The 20673-nt window shown below is 34.9% G+C and overlaps 1 protein-coding gene across 3 annotated transcripts in view; it reads right to left on the reverse strand.

The window, feature by feature from the left end:
- LOC120422641 (sodium-dependent dopamine transporter) overlaps positions 1–20673 on the reverse strand; it is a 45661-nt gene that overhangs the window by 11826 nt on the left and 13162 nt on the right. Inside the window, exons 2-3 of one of the 3 annotated variants that reach the window (XM_039586142.2) lie at positions 14263–14461; positions 286–603 (exon numbers count right to left, since the gene is read on the reverse strand). In XM_039586142.2, the coding sequence (XP_039442076.1) occupies positions 286–603; positions 14263–14281 (337 nt within the window). In that variant the 5' untranslated portion in view covers positions 14282–14461. Of the gene's footprint in view, positions 1–285; positions 604–14262; positions 14622–20673 lie in introns of those variants that run through there. The other 2 variants (XM_052709545.1, XM_039586141.2) reach the window with 2 other exon arrangements.

Raw genomic sequence — 20673 nt, forward strand, 5'->3', positions numbered from 1 at the left:
GGCACTCACTTGGTGGTTCGCTATGAAGGCGGGGGGGAAATGAATCGTACCAAATGTGTCACGTGCACGGGGCTTTTCCCACAGTTCAAGATGGTTCGGTGGTGGTTCGTACGACTACAAATCATAGCGGATTGGGTGCGTGGTTAAACTCTGTAATGAGCCTCCGGAAGGAATTTACGCGAGCTGAGAAAGCTGGTAGGGCTGAAAATGGATTCAACAGGTTTGTGAAACCTGTTGAATCTGAGATATCAATTCAAATCATTCAATTATGTTTTCGTTACTTACCGCCGCCATTTTTGTAGCACAGGTACGGAAAGCGCCACACGTTGGCCAGATCGACGGCGAACCCGATCACGGACAGCAGAAAGTCCACCTTGCCGGACCAAGTTTCGCGCTGGTCCGAATCGGCCAGGTCGATGCAGTGGCCCCCCTTCCTCGAGCTGGCCTTGATCTGGCCGAGGGTGGTCATCGCCAGGGCGACCTCCTCGCCACCACCCCCGCCCCCACCACAACTTCGCTCGTCGACGCCGTTTTCGCCGGCCCCCGCAAGCCCGCCGTCGCAACAGTCAGCGTTCTTGGTTAGTTTGCCAGTTTCGCTTTTGCCTGTGGGGATAGACAGATAGGGTAGAGAAAAAAAAAAGTTTCGTTATTTAATATCGGAAACATGGATGTAAAATTACATTATTGAGTTAAAATGATAGTGCAGACACTTTTTCCATCCCTTTGTAATCAATTATGATGCTAAACGGTACCACTATTTCCCGGATGTATGCAACTAGCAATATCCTGGGAAGCATTGATGAGTATCTATGTATATTAGTGTGCCCAGAATATGGGACTTTTTTTTCAAAACCTCGCTCCTCAAGCTGAATATCGCTCCTTGGGGACCATACACAAACCACGTGGACACTTTTTTGGAAATCTCAAACCCCCCCCCCCCCCCTCGTGGACAATTTCCATACAAATAAAATCTTTTTTGTATGGAGCGTGGACAATCGCCAAACCCCCCCCCCCCCCAAGGTGTCCACGTGGTTTATGGATGGTCCCTTGACCTGTTTTAGGACTCTGGATCAAATATGAGCAAAATCGGTCAACATTTACCCATTGATACTTAAAGGAGAAGTTTGTATGGGGAAAATCGAAAAAAAGTACATCCGCTAAAATCACCGTCTCCTAGCAAAGCGAAGCCGAAAATCGAAAAAATGTACATAAAAACATTTTTTTACGCGGTGCGTTACGTTTTTTTCTAATTTGTCGATTTCTCTTTTAGAAGCAATTTGTAAGTTTTGTTTACATCTATAAATCGCTGTTTGAAGCTTGTAAAAATATTGTATGGTTTAAGAGAAATCTAGAAAAAAAAGCGTAACGCAACCGCGTAAAAAGAGGATTCTCTGTATGAAAAACACAATTTTCTTATGGTTTGGTCTGCACGGCCTGCTGTACTTCCATCCAAATATGCTCAAAAGTGAGATTCTTATTGGAAAATTAATGCTCTACAACTTTGTAGAACAAACCAAAGCTCTAAAACTCGATCCCGAAAAGTTATAAGCGATTCAAAAAAGTCATTTGTGTATGAAAAATCTTTTATTCATCAACTTCAGGCTCGGGTATCAATGGGTAAGTCTCAACCAATTTCACTCAAAATTTGCACAGATGCTTAAAATAATCCAAAAAACCGTTCTCCGCTTGTGGAGCAGGGGGTCATTTTTTCTAGGCACCCTAATGTATACACGGCGTGGCTAGAATAAATTATTATAAACCGAGGTACCCCATCGGAGATTTATACGTAGAAAGTTGTTTTTTACCGGCCTGAATCATAATCTTTTAAGATCTAACTGTAAAAATCGGGTTTTTCAAAAATTTTAGGATTTCGATTTTTAATCGATTTTTTTTAAATATTTGTTACAACAGAATTGTAGAGAAAGTTCAAACCTTTGATTAGAATGATTAGACCAAATCGGCTTAAAATGTTGTTGAAAACTCGTTGAACCGGTCCTGTGTGCATGACGAAGGCCAATGTTCAAAAAGTTTATTTAAAAGAAGATAAAAAAAATTACAGCTTTTGAGCATGAGCATGAGCATGGTTGACTGCCAATAAGCTGCTACTCCGTTATTGACAGATCAGCTGAAGTTGAACAATGAATCAAAAATGATCAGTGGGATCCAACAGTCACAGTTATTTTGCTCCACTATTATATAGAAATGGCTTTTCACCGTGAAAAAAATAAAACCTTATTCGAAAAATGTACAATTTACCCGACGCCGTGCCTTCCGATCAACGTTGATAAAGAAAGGGCTTTGAAAATCACAAAACAAATAATAAAGATTACACAAACACGAAAAACACAAATTACGCTCAAGACGCCAAAAATTCAGCAAGGCAAGCGCGTGGCCACGTCGCAGCATACAATTCACGACAAAAATGTGAAACAAAAGGCACACACAAAAATCACTTCTCACTCCGAATATTTTTTAACGACCACGCGCTCCCTTTGTCAATTATGCACTCTGAACACGATCACGAATACAGCACAAAAATAACACCCCAAAATCAATCATCCCGGCACTGCTGCTCACACGATACTGACTCTAAAAATATGTTTTTGCCATTCCGTCGTGAAACTACTTACTTTTCCTGTCATTCTTGAACGACGAAATAGCCTACTTTTCTGTACCAAAAATAACAGAATCGAATAGCAACACTTTTCAAAATAAATGCTGAAAAGTTCTACTTTTCAGCACTGAAATGGGTGCTGAAAAGTTAAACTTTTCAGCACTTGTTTCGAAATAGTAGTTTATGCAACAAGTTGCAAAAAGAGGATTTTTTCAGCACGAGTCGTACATTTATCCAACGAGGTTCACCGAGTTGGATAAATACGACGAGTGCTGAAAAAATCAAGTTTTGCAGCGAGTTCCATACAACATTTTTTGCAATTTCGAAAAACACCCATTGAGTGAAATTTTAAGTCGAATTTTCATGTATTTTGTCAATAAATCGTTTAAATCAAAAAAAAATTGAAAAGTGTTACTTTTCGAAACAAGTGCTGAAAAGTTTAACTTACAGTTTTTATATTAAAAATCAGTTAATTTTTGCTTTTTGCATTTTTCAAGGGGCAAAATAAAAAAAATGGGGTTCGTCATGCACACGGGATATGTCTTGAGAGTCTTCACCCCAAATTTCAGTCAGTGATTAGTGATTTGTGTCAGTGATTCTTGCAAAAAAAATACCTAATTTTATTATGTAAAATTTAATTTGCAATCGAAAAGTGCATTACTGATTTTTTGATAAAGGGCTCCGTTTTCATGATAAAGCCACCGAAAGTTTGATTTCAGCGAAATATGTGCATTTGTTCGATTTTTTAAAAGAGTGACCATGCGTTACCATTTCTAAAAATATTTGTTTTTGAAAAGTTCAGAAAATTTTCTATAAAATTGAAGATTGGGCTTCTGGTTACAAAGATACAGCGGCTTAAAAAAAAGAAACAGGAAAATTGAAGTTTTTTAAGTCTCACCCAAACAACCCACCATAGAGAACTCAAAAGTTGCGGATTTTTGTCTCCTAAAACATATCAAAAAATCTCGAATATCAAAAATTTGGGAAATAAAGTTTTTGTGAAAAAAAAGTTAATTGAAACATCGGCAAATTTTTTCCGTGAACCTATTTTTTTTTCAATAGTCCTCAACAATACCTACAACTTTGCCGAAGACACCAAATTGATCAGAAAATTCACTCAAAAGTTACAGCTGTTTGGATGTTTACGTACCATTTGTAAAATTGTATGTTGACTTGTATGGGTGAACCAATGACACAAAATATCTTCTTTGGTCATGGGGAAGGACCCCACAAAGTTTTAACTAAATAAAAAAATACAAATAAAATTCATTTCCGGTTTTGGTAGCGAATTGCTCTAAGGGAACGTTCTTTGATTACGTAACGCAGTTGGGGGGGAGGGGGAGTCGGAAGCCGTTTTACAATCCACAATTTTTTAAAAATTTGTATGGAAATTTTGTTACGGGGGGGAGGGGGTTTATAAATCCGATTTTTTGCGTTTTCGCAAAAAATAAAATTTTATACTTAGATATTTTGGAAACTAATGATGGCAAAATAACTGGACAGGTGTATAATGCATTTTAAAACACGTTTTTCATTCAAATGTTGAAACCATGGCTCGTAATTTCAATTTTGATACTTTTTTATTTTTTGCCCCCCCTCCCCTTGACCTTGGTCAGAGTCGAGGAACATAAACTTCAAAAAATATTTGCAACGGCCTAACTGTCTTTACAATTCTGTTATAACAGATATTCTCAATTCTTAAAGAATGCAAAAACTAGATGGTCCCCAAAATAGCATGTGAGCAACTCTCTACGAAATCATTGGCATTGGTTCACCCATACAAGTCTCCATACAATTTTGGCGGCTGTCCATACAAAAATGGTAACAGAAATCAAAAATCAAACAGCTGTAACTTTTGAGTGAATTTTCTGATCAATTTGATGTCTTCTTCAAAGTTATAGGTATTGTTGAGGACTATTGAGAAAAAAATAGGTACACGGAAAAAAAATTGCAGATTTTTTAATCAACTTTTTCCACAAAACTCAATTTCACAAAATACGTATTTTTCATTTTCGAGATTTTTTGATATGTTTTAGGAGACAAAAACCCACAACTTTTGAGCCATAGAGAAACATGGTCAAAACATCTGCCACCGAGTTACGCATTTTAAAAAAATGAAGATTTTTGGAAAAAATCGAAATTTCATGCAAAAACAAATTTGACGTAATTTTTTAATGTAAAATTGAATTTCCAATCGAAATGTACTGTACAGATTTTTTGACAAAAGGGCTCTGTTTTCAAGATATAGCCACCGAAAGTTTGTTTTCTGCGAAATATTTGCAGTTTTTCGATTTCATAGGTCATAGGGAACTTTGTGGGGGGTTTGAGCGAAATCAAAAAATACAAATAAAATCCATTTCCGGTTTTGGTTGAGAATTACTCATGTAATTTGAACCGGAACGATTTTACTCTTTCTCTTTGCAGTAATTGCATTTGAAAAGAGCATAAACCGAAAAAAGTTCTAATTCTAATTTTCAAAATTATTCTAATATTTGCTCATGATTGGCTCCGAGACTTATAATTCAATATTTCGAAAATCAAAAGTTGGAAATTTCATAAAAATTTCCACATTTTCGCTTAGTTTTGGTGTTGAAAAACAAAATTATTATAAAATTTGTCAAATCAGCACTGATTTCGTAAATTATTTTTCAAGTGTCATGGTTCAACTCCCAAATACAAATACTTTGATAAAAGCTAAAAAAAAAAAACAAATGTAAAAAATTGTATTGGTTAGTCGTTTTCATCGTAACTCTTCATCAGGGGTTCATTTCAAATCTGGACGTAATTCTTTCAGCCATAGCCGAGGAAATCAAGTGCATGGTCTGTTGTGATATGTCTAAATGAAGGTGTGTCTGGGAGGTGTTTTTAAAAAGATCATTTCTAGAGTTTTTTTTTAACAGGTCCTTTAAACATATAAAAGACAATAGCTTATAGGACCTTTAAAAAAACTCTTGATGTTTTTTAGTGTTTTAAAGTCTTTCCTGAGTAAGGAAGGAAAACATTTCAAATAAAAAATAGGGAATTCCTGCTGCGAATCAGCGTTTATAAACTATCACGATTCAAATTATGCACCCAAAGTGCAGGAAGACAAATGTTTGCCGTTTAATCAATAAAAGCGATTTAATTGGCATTACTCAGGCAGAATCCAACATGATCGATTTGAACTTTCACCTCTAATTTCCTAACTCAACCGGGAACCGTGTGTGTGTGTACGTACATCACCATAAATCAGAACCATGTCAATAAAGGTAGGTAGGTGTTGTGCTTTGCACGGTAAATGGAGCTGTTCTCCCGTTTTTGGACAGCTCGTAGTCTGCCTGAATAATGTCAAGTGGTGGCTCGCTCAAGTTTCAACCCCCATCCCTTCCCATACTTCACAATGAAGGGATGCTAATAATAGCACCCCAAACAAAATACTGAACATGTGTACACCACACACACACACACGTAGAAGCCAATCGGTGGCATCAGCATCCTCAAATTGATAAAGTGTTTGGTAATGTTTTTGATGTTTTATCCTACTTTAGAGTGCGCACATGTGGGTGGGGACGGTGTAGGTGTGTGTTACAGAGCAACCAAGAGAGCGCCATTCTGGGGGAAGTTCATCGTCACCTTATGCCCACCAACCAACCACCTACCCCACTACCCTGTCACTTTTGACACTACCCCTGGTGTGAGAGAAAATTGCGAGGAAAATTGATTTTAAGCGGAAATTTGATTATTATTGCTTCGAGAAGGGGAAAAACGCGCGCGGCAACGACGGTATCATGGTTCGATGGAGCCCCAGGGCAAAAAGTCCTTGTTGTTCGTCGGAATTGTCCCCTTCTCCGGGCGAGAAGGCTCATTGTAAAATGTGTCAAACCGGTCGGTCGTGGCCGATATTGGCCCGAGCTGTGGTGGGAGGATGTTGTTGAGTTTATCAATGCCAAGCGGTACCAAAATGTGAAAATTTTATTCATTGTATCAATGCTGAACAATGACAATTCTATAAATAGTACTAAAGTAAGCTGTAAAAATTGGCAATGGATTGTGAAATTTATAAATGTAAATTTTGAAAGCCATTACAGATTTAGCAGACACAGTACCGGTCAAAAAACATGAAATTGGAAGAATTCTCAAATCATCCTCTAAAATCCGTTTGCTAATTTTATGGTCTAATCTTTTAGCATCAAGCGTCTGAATAATATAATAAATTCAATGATATTGCCGTCATCTAAAATCATGTTATTATTGCAACCGATTTTTAACATAATTTTTAAATGCTTAAAATTTTAAATGTTGATTTTCTAGTGCGGCCACACAGAATTTACTGTTATCCTGCACAGAATTTATGCTTAGTGGAACACCACTTTTTTAAGACCTTTATGCTCTTGCTATTATACTAGTGAAAGTAGTTGTTTTTAAACAAACAGCTACAATTGTGGAACACCAGAATTTAACTGATATTTTCACAAAAAAAAAGTCATCAAACCATTCACAAAACAGCTTGAGTTTGATTGGTTTCAGGGTGTGAACTCATTATTTTGTAAAAAAAATGTATTCCTGTAGAGAACCAAAGTTTGTTTACATCTGTAAGTAAAAAAAAGTGTTCCGAATTTATAGATTTCATTTATCTTTTCTTGATTTCTTGTTTTTCTTTGAACATTTGTTTTAAAACATAAAACATTACAATCGGTCGTTACACCAATCGAAAAATATTGATATCTCGGAAATTATTGATTTGATCGTCAAAAATAATATGTAAAGTTTATGCTTCAATAAAAAATATTTATAATTTTTGAAATACCAGATGTTGCACCATCCAAAACTATAGCGCAAAAGAAGCAAATTTTCATCCCCTAAAACGTATCTGGAGTTTGTTCAAAACAAGGTTGTTAACGATAAAACCATCGAGGTTCGATAACGATAACGATAGTTCTATCCGATAATTCTATCGGCGATAATTTTATCGACGATAATGGACGATAGCTTATATTTAATAGTATTTCTAAAATTGACTAAAACAACCAATTATGTTGAATTTGCAAGCCTTTTTTTTTTTTTGATAATATGATTATTTTTAAAGTCAAAATCAAATCAAATTATTCGCTCTACAGCATTGCCTTGGCGTTCTCGATTGCGAGATTCCTACTCGAAACTAGGTGTCCGAAGGCTTGATTGTTGAGGCAATTGCATACCTCTTTTACACCTTAGCTTCCATCCACCCCTGGATTCGAACTGACGACCTTTGGATTGTTAGTCCAACTGCCTACCAGCGACTCCACCAAGGCAGGACCCAGGGAGACGACTCCTACACCTGGACTGAGCTAACGACCTAACCTTTTTTTTAGGTTAATCCGGGGCCAACATTTACTTCCCGTCCGACGGAAGGCGTGATCAGACAAATTTCGTCTCAAAATTTGCCACCGGGACCTTCTGGGATCGAACCCAGGCCGACTGGGTGAGAGGCAACCACGCTTACCCCTACACCACGGTCCCGACTAAAAAAAATCACAAAACACCGTTTTTTTTTAAAGTACTTAAATTTTTATTATTTGCAATATGGGTATCAAACGATTCGAAATTTTAAATGAATTTTTACTGTTTTAGAGATTTTTGAACGAAATGCTAAAATTTTCACAAAATACCGTATTTTCTCGAAAATACTAAATTTTTTATAATTCGCGATATGGGTATCAAACGATTCAAAATTTTAAATATATTTTAACTTTTTATGAGATTTTTGGATGAAATTCTTAAATTTTCACAAAATACCGTATTTCCTCGAAAATACTCAATTTTTTATAATTCTTAACTTGGGTATCAAACGATTCAAAATTTTAAATGTATTTTAACTGTTTAAGGGTTTTTTTTTATGAAATACTCAAATTTTCACAAAATACCGTATTTTCTCCAAAATACTCAAATTTGTATGATTCGCAATATGGTAATCAAACGATTCCAAATTTTGCATGTATTTTGACTGTTTTAGAGTTTTTGAAAGAAGTACTCAAATTTTCACAAAAATACGGTATTTTGTGATTTTTTAGTATTTATACTTTGAAACTTACCATATTATCATAGCTTGAAAATTTAACATAATTTGGCTGGTTTTAGTAAATTTTAGATTTATATTTAATATAAGTTATCGTCCGTTATCGTCGATAAAATTATCGCCGATAGAATTATCGGAATAACGATAACGACTATAACGATACCCATTATCGTTATCGTTAGACGATAATATTATCGACGATAATTCTATCGATTAACTTGGTTCAAAAGGTCCAATAAACCAAATTATTTTTGTTTGCTTCTTATGTGTTTTTGAAACCGGCTTGTGACAGGGGTATTCAAAAACACCCAAAAAGCAAAAATTAAAATGTAGTTTATTTAGACCTTTAAAAAAAACTTCAGATATAAAAACTGAAAATAAAAAATACGTTTGTATTTTTAAAATTCAATTTTTGAAGTTCGATTTGTATGGAAAAACTAATTATGCAAAATGGCCACTTTGACATAGGTAGTGCATGGACAATGTTTCATTCGAATCATAAAATACAAAATTTAAATTCTCCTTTAAAAAATGAGAAATTCGAGAGAATAACTCTTACTATTTTATTTTTCATTTTTTCCCTAAGTTTTCCCCTGGAATTGCAGAAAATCTAAAAATCTAAAACGATTATACTTTCTCAAAATGTGGTGCAATGTAATCGTAGGAAAGAAAAAATGATTTTTTTCCAATCTAAAAAAAAAAATATTTAATTTGAAAACCATCTCATTAAGTGAACGCCGCTCTCCAAAAGAACAGAAAATAAAACATGCCTCTCATTCACCCAACAATCTGGAGGACACAGTTATTCAAGCATCTCTCTCAAATCGACGACGACGACGCAGACAATGATTGAACGTTTCAGCGTTCTGAATAATTTGATTTAGTATTTATGGAACCTCTCATCTCGGCCTGTATCATCGTCATATCGTAGCCACTTCCATTGAGCGACATCATCGTTTGACATTTGGCACTCTTATTTATTGAACAGATTTCCTCCCTCCCCGCCAAGCAGGTCTCAAAATTCACTAAATAGGATTTTCGGTGACGTAATCAGTGCCACTTTTACCATTTGTGAATGATTTCCCCCCTCCTTCCCCTGTTGATACTCTCAGCTCATGCTGAAAAGGACTACAAGTGTCTTTCGACGGGTGGGTGGCATCGCGTGACAGGATTGATAGGGAAGTCGATTTTCCAAACTCACCCCCACCTAAAGCATATCGGTTGGTTTATGTGGTGGTGCTGTTGCTGCCAGAAAGAAGTTGGATGAAATGAAAGCGGGGAACCGTCGACGATGCTGGGGTTGCTGCTGGCCCATTCGCAAACGGAAATAGCAAAATTACTACTGCAGAAGAATTCTCAACTGTCCTGGGAAATGCTGGAAGCGGATTACGGCGGGAGGATTATACTTTCAATTGCGTTTGGTTTTTTTATATTTGCTCTGAATTGTTCTAAGATAAATAAAGACATTAAATTCCTTAAATATGATATTGAATTCTAAGAGTATTTAATATAACCGACAGCCAAATTCACAAAAATAATGATCGAATTAATGTAAACAATGGTCTCACTTATTTGAATAAAAAATTTGTTTAGGCATTAATTTCAAATGGCATAAACTTTTTACGATTTACACGTTACACGTTTTAGTATTTTCTTTAGAATTATTGAATACTATACTGCACAGTAAAAAAAATGAAATCTTGAACTTTTTATAGTACCTCGTTTTCGAAGTAATATTATCTCAGTTTAGGTGGAAGAAATGGAATTACTAGGGAAAAGTGGTAATTGACAAATTTCGATTTAAAAATTAACCATTATTTTTTTAATGTTTATTATCATTGTTTGCAGACCTTTTTTCAGATTTTAACCAAACGTTGACAAAAAGGAGAGTTCTTTTATTACGCAACGCATTTTTTTTTACCGAATTTTCTCTTATTCACAGCAACAGTCTGCGTGTGATTTTTGCCACGTACAATATCAACATGCTTTTAAAAAAAGTACCAAACCAGGGGCAAAAGTTATTTTTATTTGCTACAAAATAATAATAAGGCCGTTGCATATATTTTCAAAGTTTATGTCAACCCCCCCCACCCCCCCCCCCCCCCTTTAAAGTTGGCTTGAATAATCAGGAGGCAAAAAAAATATTTTTTCGAAAAACTTCAAAATTTTAATGAAAATTAAAGTTTAATCAACTGAAAACCAGTCAAAATGCATTTTCCTGCGTTTATAATCATATTTAGCATGTTTGAACTCCTTTGAAAACATTTAAAATTTTCATGAAATACCAATGTACAGTCCCACGAAAAGTTTTTTTTTTTGCGAAAAAAAAAATCCGTCAATACCTCGATATTTTCAAAACTAATGATTGGAAAGCAACTGTACGCCTGTAAAATGCATTTTAAAACACTTTTTTCATCCAAATGTTGAAACCTAGGCTTGAAATTTCATTTTTTTTTTGCCGAGGGACATAAACTTCAAAAAATATTTGCAACGGCCTAAGTTGCAAATTCAAGTGTGTTAATGCGTTAGAGTAGTTTAAAGCTATTTTTATTATCGACTTTTCTGTGTGTATTTTTCAGTTTAAATTGAGGTAAATAACATCATAAAAGTGGTAATTTTCATCCATCCAATATTAAACTTTACAAATTTACATATTTTTTTACTGTGCAAAATTTATAGATATTTTTGGATTTATGGTATGTTTCAGTGTTAGTGTTTTTATTAAAGTGTTTTTCGATGCTTTAAATATTGCACAAATAAAAATGTTATAGAAAATTTCTTAACATGAAAAAATATATTTTCAGAAATGGTTTAGAAATCGAAAAACTGAGGTCAAAAAAAATTATAAATGAAAAGTCGATCACCATCTTTCGAAAATTTTGAAAAAAAATTGGCCAATTTTTTTACCTTTATTCTCTATGATTAAAAAGTTGCGAGTTTTAGTCCCCTAAGACATATAAAAAAATCTCTAAAAAAACAGATTTTGTGAAAAAAGTCAATTAAAAAATCGCAAAAAAATACCGTAAAAGGGGTTGACTTTGATAAGTTTGAGATATTTCCGCAAAATGAAGAGTACAAATTAAATACGTACGAAATGCTATGAAATCATACTGACCATGTTAGAGAAGTGTTTAAAGTTCTTCAAGAAGAAGTTTTCATAAAATTTTGCAAAAAAATTAAATAGTTAGTTAACTACAGTAAAGAAAATGTTCATTATCTTATTACAGATTGCAGCGATTTTTAGACAATCGTGCAACTTGTGGAAAGCTCTATACCACTAGCGTGTCCAGATCCTTAAGGAAGGTGGGGCAACAATATGAGCGTTTTGAAAATTTCGTCGTTTATGGACACCCCCATAGCAATTTTAGAACAAACTTCTGAGGATGGTGGGGCAACTGCCCCATGTTGCCCCACCCTGTGCACGCTAGTGCTCTATACAAAAGTGCACACCTCAAACTACAGCAGAAAAAACTGTCTAAAACATACACCCTAGTTTGAAACTGTTATAAAGTGTTCGAAAGCAACAAAGCTCAGTCGAGACGCGCACCACTCTAGGCGAGCGCGGGGAGAAGGGGTAGGATTTAAAGTGTGCAAATATTTGGTGTGCAGTTATGATTTGCAAGGGTGGAGAATTTGGTGCAAAGTGTGCAATAATACTCTCAAAGTGTCATGATTTTCTCAATGAACACTATTTCGAATCGGAAAACGGAAAGCATTTTCGGATTCTTTGATCAATTTTCCACTAGGAGAAGGTAAAATAAGTTTGTAAATAATAAATATTATGTCCTTTTTTAAATATAATAAAAAATCAAATTTATATGCATTTTCAGTAGAAAAAAAATCATATTAAATGTGAAAATTTTTGATACTTGAAGCACGTATCAGTTTAAAATACAATATGAATCGATAATTTTATAAACAAAACTAGTTTTAACAAATTTCAGGCAAAATTGTGACTTTTTAACAATTTTACCTAAAGTTTATATGTATTTTGTTTAAAAGCATATAAACATAGTTAACTAGATTTAAACATTGTTTTTTTCTTAAAAATTATATTGACCACCTTAGCGATAGGAAATTTAAATTAAAAATATTTTTTTTGACACCTTAAATCTAATTTAAACAAGAAAAACTATTTAATAGGCATTGTCACCCCGGAATTCAAAATAATAATTTTCAGCGCATGTATTTTTCAAGCACTTTTTGCAAAAAGTAGACCATGGACCTTGCGTGGCATATTCCAGTACATATTTTTAAAATAATAATCTTGAGAAAAACCGTAATAGTTGGAAAATATCCTAAAAATAAATTGAAATCCCATCAATGTCACCCCGATTTACGGTACCTATTTTTTTCTGAATAGTCCTCATCAAAACCTACCATCAATTCAATCACAACCTTGATGTAGGTCCATCAATTTATTAGAAAATTCCTTCAACAGTAACAGTTTTTCGGATATTTACGTACCGTAAACTGGGATGACTTTGATAGCCCGGGGTGACATTGATAGAAATTTGATTTGGCCACTAATTTTGATACATCCAATGTAACAGTCACATCTTTGCATATATGTTCGATAATAAGCTATCCCTTAATGCTTACATACTCAAAATTCTCAAAAATGTTTAGATATTAATTTGACGGGCATTTGAAAAACCTATCAAAGTCATCCCGGGCTATCAAAGTCACCCCAGATTACGGTACCATTTTAGTATGAACAGCTGCCAAAATTGTATGGATACTTGTACGGGTGAACCAATGACACAAAATGACTTCTTTGGTCATAAGGAAAACCCCCACAAAGTTTGAGCCAAATCAAATAATACAAACAAAATCCGTTTCCGGTTTTGCTAAAGAATTGCTCAAATATGTATTTATTTGATAATTGATTCGAAATGTATCTTAAATTCAACCGTGTTGATGCCGTCATCCCACAGCAATGAACCTCTTCACCCCGATCAAAACAAGGCTGTAGAAAATCCCCTGACTGCCTTCCGTTTTTCAACATTTGTTTTTAAGAGTTTAAAAATTCACCTTGGTGGATCGTTTCGCTCTGTTAAATTTGCCAGTGAGTGGAAACGAAATTATTAAATAGAAAGAAAAAAAATGGTTATTGCGCGAAACCGCAAGAAAAAAAACTATTACTCAGCACTTTAAAATTTACGAGGATGCCACCTGGTGAATTTATTGACGCTGATCGTAATCGGCGATGTATTGTTGATTAGCAGTTTATTTAGCTCAGCGCTGTCCAAATAAAGTTGATCTATTTTATTTCACACATTGGAATGTTGCAATTAATTTATTTTAAAGTGTTCAATTGTAAACAAAGGATATTTATTGATAATAAATTATTTGAGTTACACTAAAAACTACAGAAAAAGTCGTTTCAGACCAAATTGTGAGTATTTATAAAAATGGCATAAATGACTAAAAACCAACAATATAAATCATGTAATTTTGTTACACAAAACCATTCCTCAGAAATATTACAATGAATTTATTATCTTAGTTTTTTATTCTTTACAGCACTTTCCATCACGATTTAAAGTGACAATCTGACTAGTACCAAAGAAACCCGTATCGTTGATTTTTACCTCACCGGTGCTAGAATTACCTTTTTTCGCCTTCCCCATCTCTGCGGTTGGGGGTTCCGATCCGGTTCGTTTGCTCGTTGATGAACGCCGTTGATTGCAGCTTTGAAGGCCCTTGGTTCCTAATTTTGACCCCAAGACCACACGTCCACCGCTACAACCTCACTCACTAATTCGCACAATCGATCACAACAACTGTTCCGCCAACATGGTTGAGCAATTCTTTCAAGAGAGGAAAAAAACAAGTTACCCACTAGAACACCGTTTCCCACTTTTCTACGCTTCAGTGCGTCAGACTTCGTCCAGTGATCACTCCGAAATGCTTCCAAAGCCAGGTCTCTAAGAAACGAACCACTTCATTTGATGTCTACTATAGTGTATACGGCTAATTAAGATCATCGCACGACGATGACTTCTCCGCCCCAAACATGAGGGCCAAGTGTGGCTCGTAAACGCACTAATCTACCGCTATGCTGGAGATTAACAAAATCTCTCGTGACTAGACATGCCGCGTGAATAAAAAAGTGACAAAGCGCGCGATGTTTAATCAAACATTTCCTTTCAGGTTGAACTGGAAGAAACTTGGAGATCTTCTTCACAATTATGAACTAACAAAGGCCACGGTTGAACAAGTCAACATTTATTGTCCCACTATGAGCAAGCCGACTGTGGGATATTTGATTAAATTGAAATGTAATTTTAGTGAAGAAAAAGCATTGTTTGTCTATCGACTCAATAGTCAACTGCGCGAGAGGCGGATAAAGTTACGACTGAATGGTTAAGCCAATATCAATAATCCGACAGCAGTGAGGTTAATTCAATAAGGTTAATTTCAATCAAAAGGATGGTAAATAAACAGTGATTCAAACATTTACAATATCATTAGACTGAAAGAAATGTAGTCTTGAAGCTTCAGTTACACAGTTGAGAATAGTTTACTGTTATCATAGGATAACATGAACTACAGTCTGAATAGGGACAGCCGTTTTTGACGCACTAAAAAGCATCAATTCTAGAAATGATTGTTCACATTTTTTGAAACCATAAAAAAATATTATAGCTGAAACAGCTGTACCTATTCGCCCCATTAAGCCCCCAGAAGACGGTACCTCAGGTATTAAAATTCGTGACATCTGGGCTCCCTTTCCCGAGCATGGGTAAATAACACGGGAAATGCAAAATAACACCATTTAATGGTACCAAATTTTGGTTTTGGCAAGCCCTTGAAAAAATGCCTAAAGTGTTAGTTAATACGAATCTTTGTTATTATACCAAATTTTGGTATTGTTCTGTTATTGGGCAAATTTTAAGAAAATGTCGAATTTTGACATACTGTTACTTACTTACATACTTAAAAACGTAAATCTACTCCAAATTATAGCCAACTATTTTATTTTGGTCTAGAAAAGTCAATTGTGATCTTTATAAATTAGGGAAAACCATACATTGGTATTGTAAAGGAATCTTAAATAAAAAAAATTTAAAATAAAATAAAGGTGATTCATAAAAAAAAACTATTTTAAATGATGTTTAACATTCTTAAAAGTATGCTGATACATTTGAAAATGATAAGAAAAACATTTATATATTTAGACGATTATGATTATGATTATGTCGTAAAGTTACGACATCAATAGGTTTAACGTGAAAAATTTAAAAATTTAGAATGGATTTTACTTAACATTGTGTGCCTTGTTCGTCATAATCGATTAGCTCGAAAAAATAATGTCAATCTTTGTTAATTTGATAAAATAACTATTTCAATACCAAAATGTTGGTATACATGTGGTATTCGGACTTCGTTCTAAAATCCTTTTAATATTGAATTTGTGTTGAATCCTATTCAGTTGGAATCATGCATTCTCAAAAATCCCACGAAAAATGCCACGCTGCCTGGGCTATAGCCTTTCTCGTTCTGGTTTAGTTTGTTTCTCTTTCTTTGAATTTCCTGATATTTTTGCCTGCAGCTGAAACATGTTGATGCAGCAGCAACTCGTTTTCAACAAGCGTTGATAGCTCAGTTGGTAAACGGGTAGCTAAAATGGTGTCTGTACCTTACCTGTCATGAGTTCGATTCCAGTATTCCTTTAGTTTTCTTTACCTGATATTTTTTGGCTCTCCAAGTAAGACTTCGTTTTCCTGCCTTTTCGAAGAATTTAAATATAGCATCAAAATTCTACCCATTTCTCATTGCAATCCCATTAGTCAAATTGAATTCTCGCTGTAATCGTATAGAAAATTCTCATTGTTTTTTGTCCAATGAGATTTTTATTTACCCGGAAAGTTGATATTATCTGGTATTCTTTGCCCTTGGAATGGCACGTTTTGGTATTGCTTTGGTCTTCGAACGAAGTTGACTTTATAGCTGTCGGCCACCATTGCTAGTACCAACCACTAGTGTCTTCCTTTTTATCTACAAGGACTTCGCCGCCCTGGGCTCCTAAGTGTATTAAAGTATGGCACGGAGCGACGGCGCCGAATACCCATATTTACACAAAGAATTTTAGAGCGCCCGCCGCGGGATTTGAACCGGCGACCTCTGGATTGGAGTCCAGTGCGCGGTCCGATTGATCCACACGGGCGGGACTTTGGTCTTCCCCATACCGTTTTTTGGTATGATTTCATGGTATTATACCATCTATTACTGGGCAACCAAGGGCACATTTTGATAATTGTTATTATGCCAATTTATACAAAATATGGTATTCCCGTGTTATTTACCCCTGCTCGGGTTGTTTAACAACTCAACAAACGGATATGATTCCGCTAAATATTTTTAATATCTTGACAGAATCGATTGGTTCAGTCCCTGATAGCACAAAGCAATTTAAGTACCGTAACCGGGACATTGATAGGATTTCAATTATTTTTTGGAATATTTTCCAACTTATAAGGTTTGGTTATAGATTATTATTTTTTAGACAGGTAATCGGGTCATTCGTCCTTGCGTTTTTTTTTTTGTTATTGGATTGTTATTGTAATAACAGACTTATAAATTTTTAGTTATTATTCGAACAAATCTTTGTTATTATTTTTTGTTATTTTAACAACTAATCCGATCATCCCAATAACAGTTGGCGGTATTCTTCCATAACAAAAAATGTTGTTCTTCATTTGTTCTGGCTATCAACTAATATCAGACCAGTAACATATTTCGTTATGATCACATAAACTGTTGTTTAACTCTTATGCAAAAATGGAATTTTCAAGAAGATATACATAAAACAATATTTGTTATTGAAAAGGCATGAATTTTGTTATTACCGTCTGCCCGGGTAAGATACAAATTAATGTTATTATATATTTAGTTAACTAAGTTTATATGATTTTTAACAAAATACATATAAATCTCAGGTCAAATTCATAAAAGTTAAAAAATTTGCCTAAAATACCATAAATCTTCTTTTGTTTCTAAAATTATCGATTTATATTGCAATATAAACTGAATTCGATGCACGAATCAAAAGTTTCCACATTTTATATGAAATTTGTTCTACTGAAAATGCATATAAATTTGAAGATTTTTTCGAATTGTGTATCAAAAAACATATTGTTTCCTAGTGGGAATGCATTCCGTTTACTGATTCGAATTAATTTTCATTTAGAAAATCATGACACTTTGAGAACATTAAAATAATCCGGTTGATCAACATGTTCGTAATTATAGTTAACTAACTATTTAAACCTTTGAAAATTTTATGAAAACTGCTTCTAGACGTACTTAAACACTTCTCTTCTACGGTCAGTATGATTCCATACACAGTAAAAAACCCGATTTAATCCCACCTGGGGTGAGATAGAACCTTTCTTACTAAAGAATATAACGATGGTAGAACTTCTTTCAATTCATAACATTGACTTTGTTTAGAAGAAGAAGAAAGTATGATGAAAGCAAAGAATTATAAATGATATGATTTCCAAAAGAAACAAAAAACGCCATTTTCACCAAAAGAATATTTTTAATCGTACATATTCTTAATCAAACAAGCGTTTATGACAAACGCGAGCATAGCAAGCTTCACATGCGCCAGTGACAACGCACACCGCGGTAAGCGCAAAGAAAAACCGAGGTATAAGTGAACCGCGTGTGCCGCACGGTGCAGGGAAGATAGCCATTCAGCTTCTACGAATGTGACAGAGTCAGAGATAGCTATTTTTACAACCGCACCACTACACACTCAATCACGAGTACCTAGGTAGAAAGCCATTGGCGTCGCCAGCATTGAAAACTTTGAAAACGATATAAACGATGAAAAGCTTAGAAAGCTCCTATTGAAATCCAATGAACTTACGAAATCACGAAAAAATTGAGTCTACTTTTAGGCGATTTTCGGAGCCCACGGAAAACAAATAGATTGTAGCCGGATGAATGTCCTATGTCACAAAAGTTTTTAAATAAACATTGGACAGTTATGCAAAAACAAACAGGGCAAAAGAATCCGAAAAGCTACGATATCTTACATGTTGTAGGAAACATCGGTAGACAAGCTACTACAAACGAGTATAAGTCGAGCCAGCAAATATATGCGCCAGCATTCTCGCGCCAGTATTCGAAGCTCAACTTGACAACTTGTCGACTTGGCGACGAAGCGTCGAAAATCGATGAAGTGTGATTTTTTGACGATTTTTCCGATTAAAATTCATGCTGAATCGACATATTTACGAAGATGGAAATGACGTCCTGGCTTAAAGTAAAACCTATACCTTTCTTTAGTAAGAAAGGCAAAAAGTAAATCGTTCTAAAAATTGATCGGGATTGCCGATCGATGTCGAATTTGTTTCAGATGCTCACTCATGGTCTGTACTATGAATGTAGCAAGATATTTTGAATAAAATCAGAAATGAAAAATGCTGGCGAAGGTCACCAGGTGGGCTTTTACCTTTTTTTAGGGATTTTTTTTCTTATGGTAGGTCAATCAAACGGCTCTAACTCCAGAACCATATTATGAATCTGGATGAAAATTGGGAAGGTTGTAGGGCTCGAAAAATGCAATTTTTGAGATGAATAAAAGATATGAAAATGAAAAAAATTGACCATATTTTCATTTGAAAACTGTGTATTTTGTTGAAAAGTCTGGCCGCATCCGAAAACAGATGGATATTTCGAAATTTGCGCGGCAACTCGCCCAGGTTCAGCACACTAGCTTTCATCTGCATTTAGAAGAATCGAAATCGGATATATGGGAGCTGAGAACGGCGCGACACAAAATTTAGCAAAATTTTACCACATACGAACATCACTCGACCTCCACGGAATTTATTTTCTCAAAATTCGAGGGTTGGAGATAGACGAGTTCTGTCAAGGTGAATCGATAGAGCGTCGGAAATCGATGCAGTGTGATTTTTTGACGATTTTTCCGATTAAAACTCATGCTGAATCGACATATTTACGAAGATGGAAATGACGTCCTGGCTTAAAGTAAAACCTATACCTTTCTTTAGTAAGAAAGGCAAAAATAATGGTAATATTACATCTGGTAATGAATACATCTTATATGTCTGAAAAAATGGGTAAATTTACCAGTGTTTTAGTATTTAACTACTATTTCAGTCTAAATTGAGGTTTTATTACATCATAAAAGAGGTAATATAACACACACAAAATTATATTTAATTTGTACTCTTCAGTTTGCAAAAAAAATCTATGAAAAATGCATTTTTGAGCAGTTCATACACAGAAAAAAATATTCCTGTAAATTTACATTATTTATCATGTACCAAAAGGTATCATGATAAATGATGTATATTTACATTAGGTTCATTGGAAATTTACATTAGATTCATTGGAAATTTACATTAGTTTTGAAAATTTACATTAGTTTTGGAATTTACATTACTTTTGGAATTTACATTAGTTCAAATCAACTAATTCTGATTGGCCAATGGGAATGAGAAGCTCGACTTGGAATGCAGTAGGAAAAGGGTGTGGCCTATGTTCTATTTTAAAATTTTTGAAGCGGGCAGCAAAAGGAAATTCGGATTTAAAAAAGTTGTTTCACAGGTAGGGGACGCTTTCTCGTCGACGGCCAAGTGGAATAACGCTGGACTGGAATCGAACGGACGACGGGTAGGATGTTCGGTGTTACTGCTGCTACCCGCTGCCGACTGAGCCATCTTCGCATTTTATAAACGAGCGGCTAAAGCATCAACTTGTTCAGGTCGAGGCTCAGGCAGTGGGCAAGCGAAATATGAGAGCGATAGAAAGAGAACCAAATATAACTATTTTTAGTTCGGGTAGTTTTGAAGTCAACGTTTGGCAGAAATACATTGGATATATGATTTACATTAAATAGGAATTTACAGGAAGCCGAACACGGGTAGAAATTCATCAGATTTGAGTTTCCATGCTCAACGTTTCCATTAGATTCATGATTTACATTAGATTTAGATTTACATTGGAGTAATTTCCATGACTTTTTACTATTTACATCATA

Source organism: Culex pipiens, chromosome 3 (assembly GCF_016801865.2).
Source record: "Culex pipiens pallens isolate TS chromosome 3, TS_CPP_V2, whole genome shotgun sequence".
Taxonomy (NCBI): domain Eukaryota; kingdom Metazoa; phylum Arthropoda; class Insecta; order Diptera; family Culicidae; genus Culex; species Culex pipiens.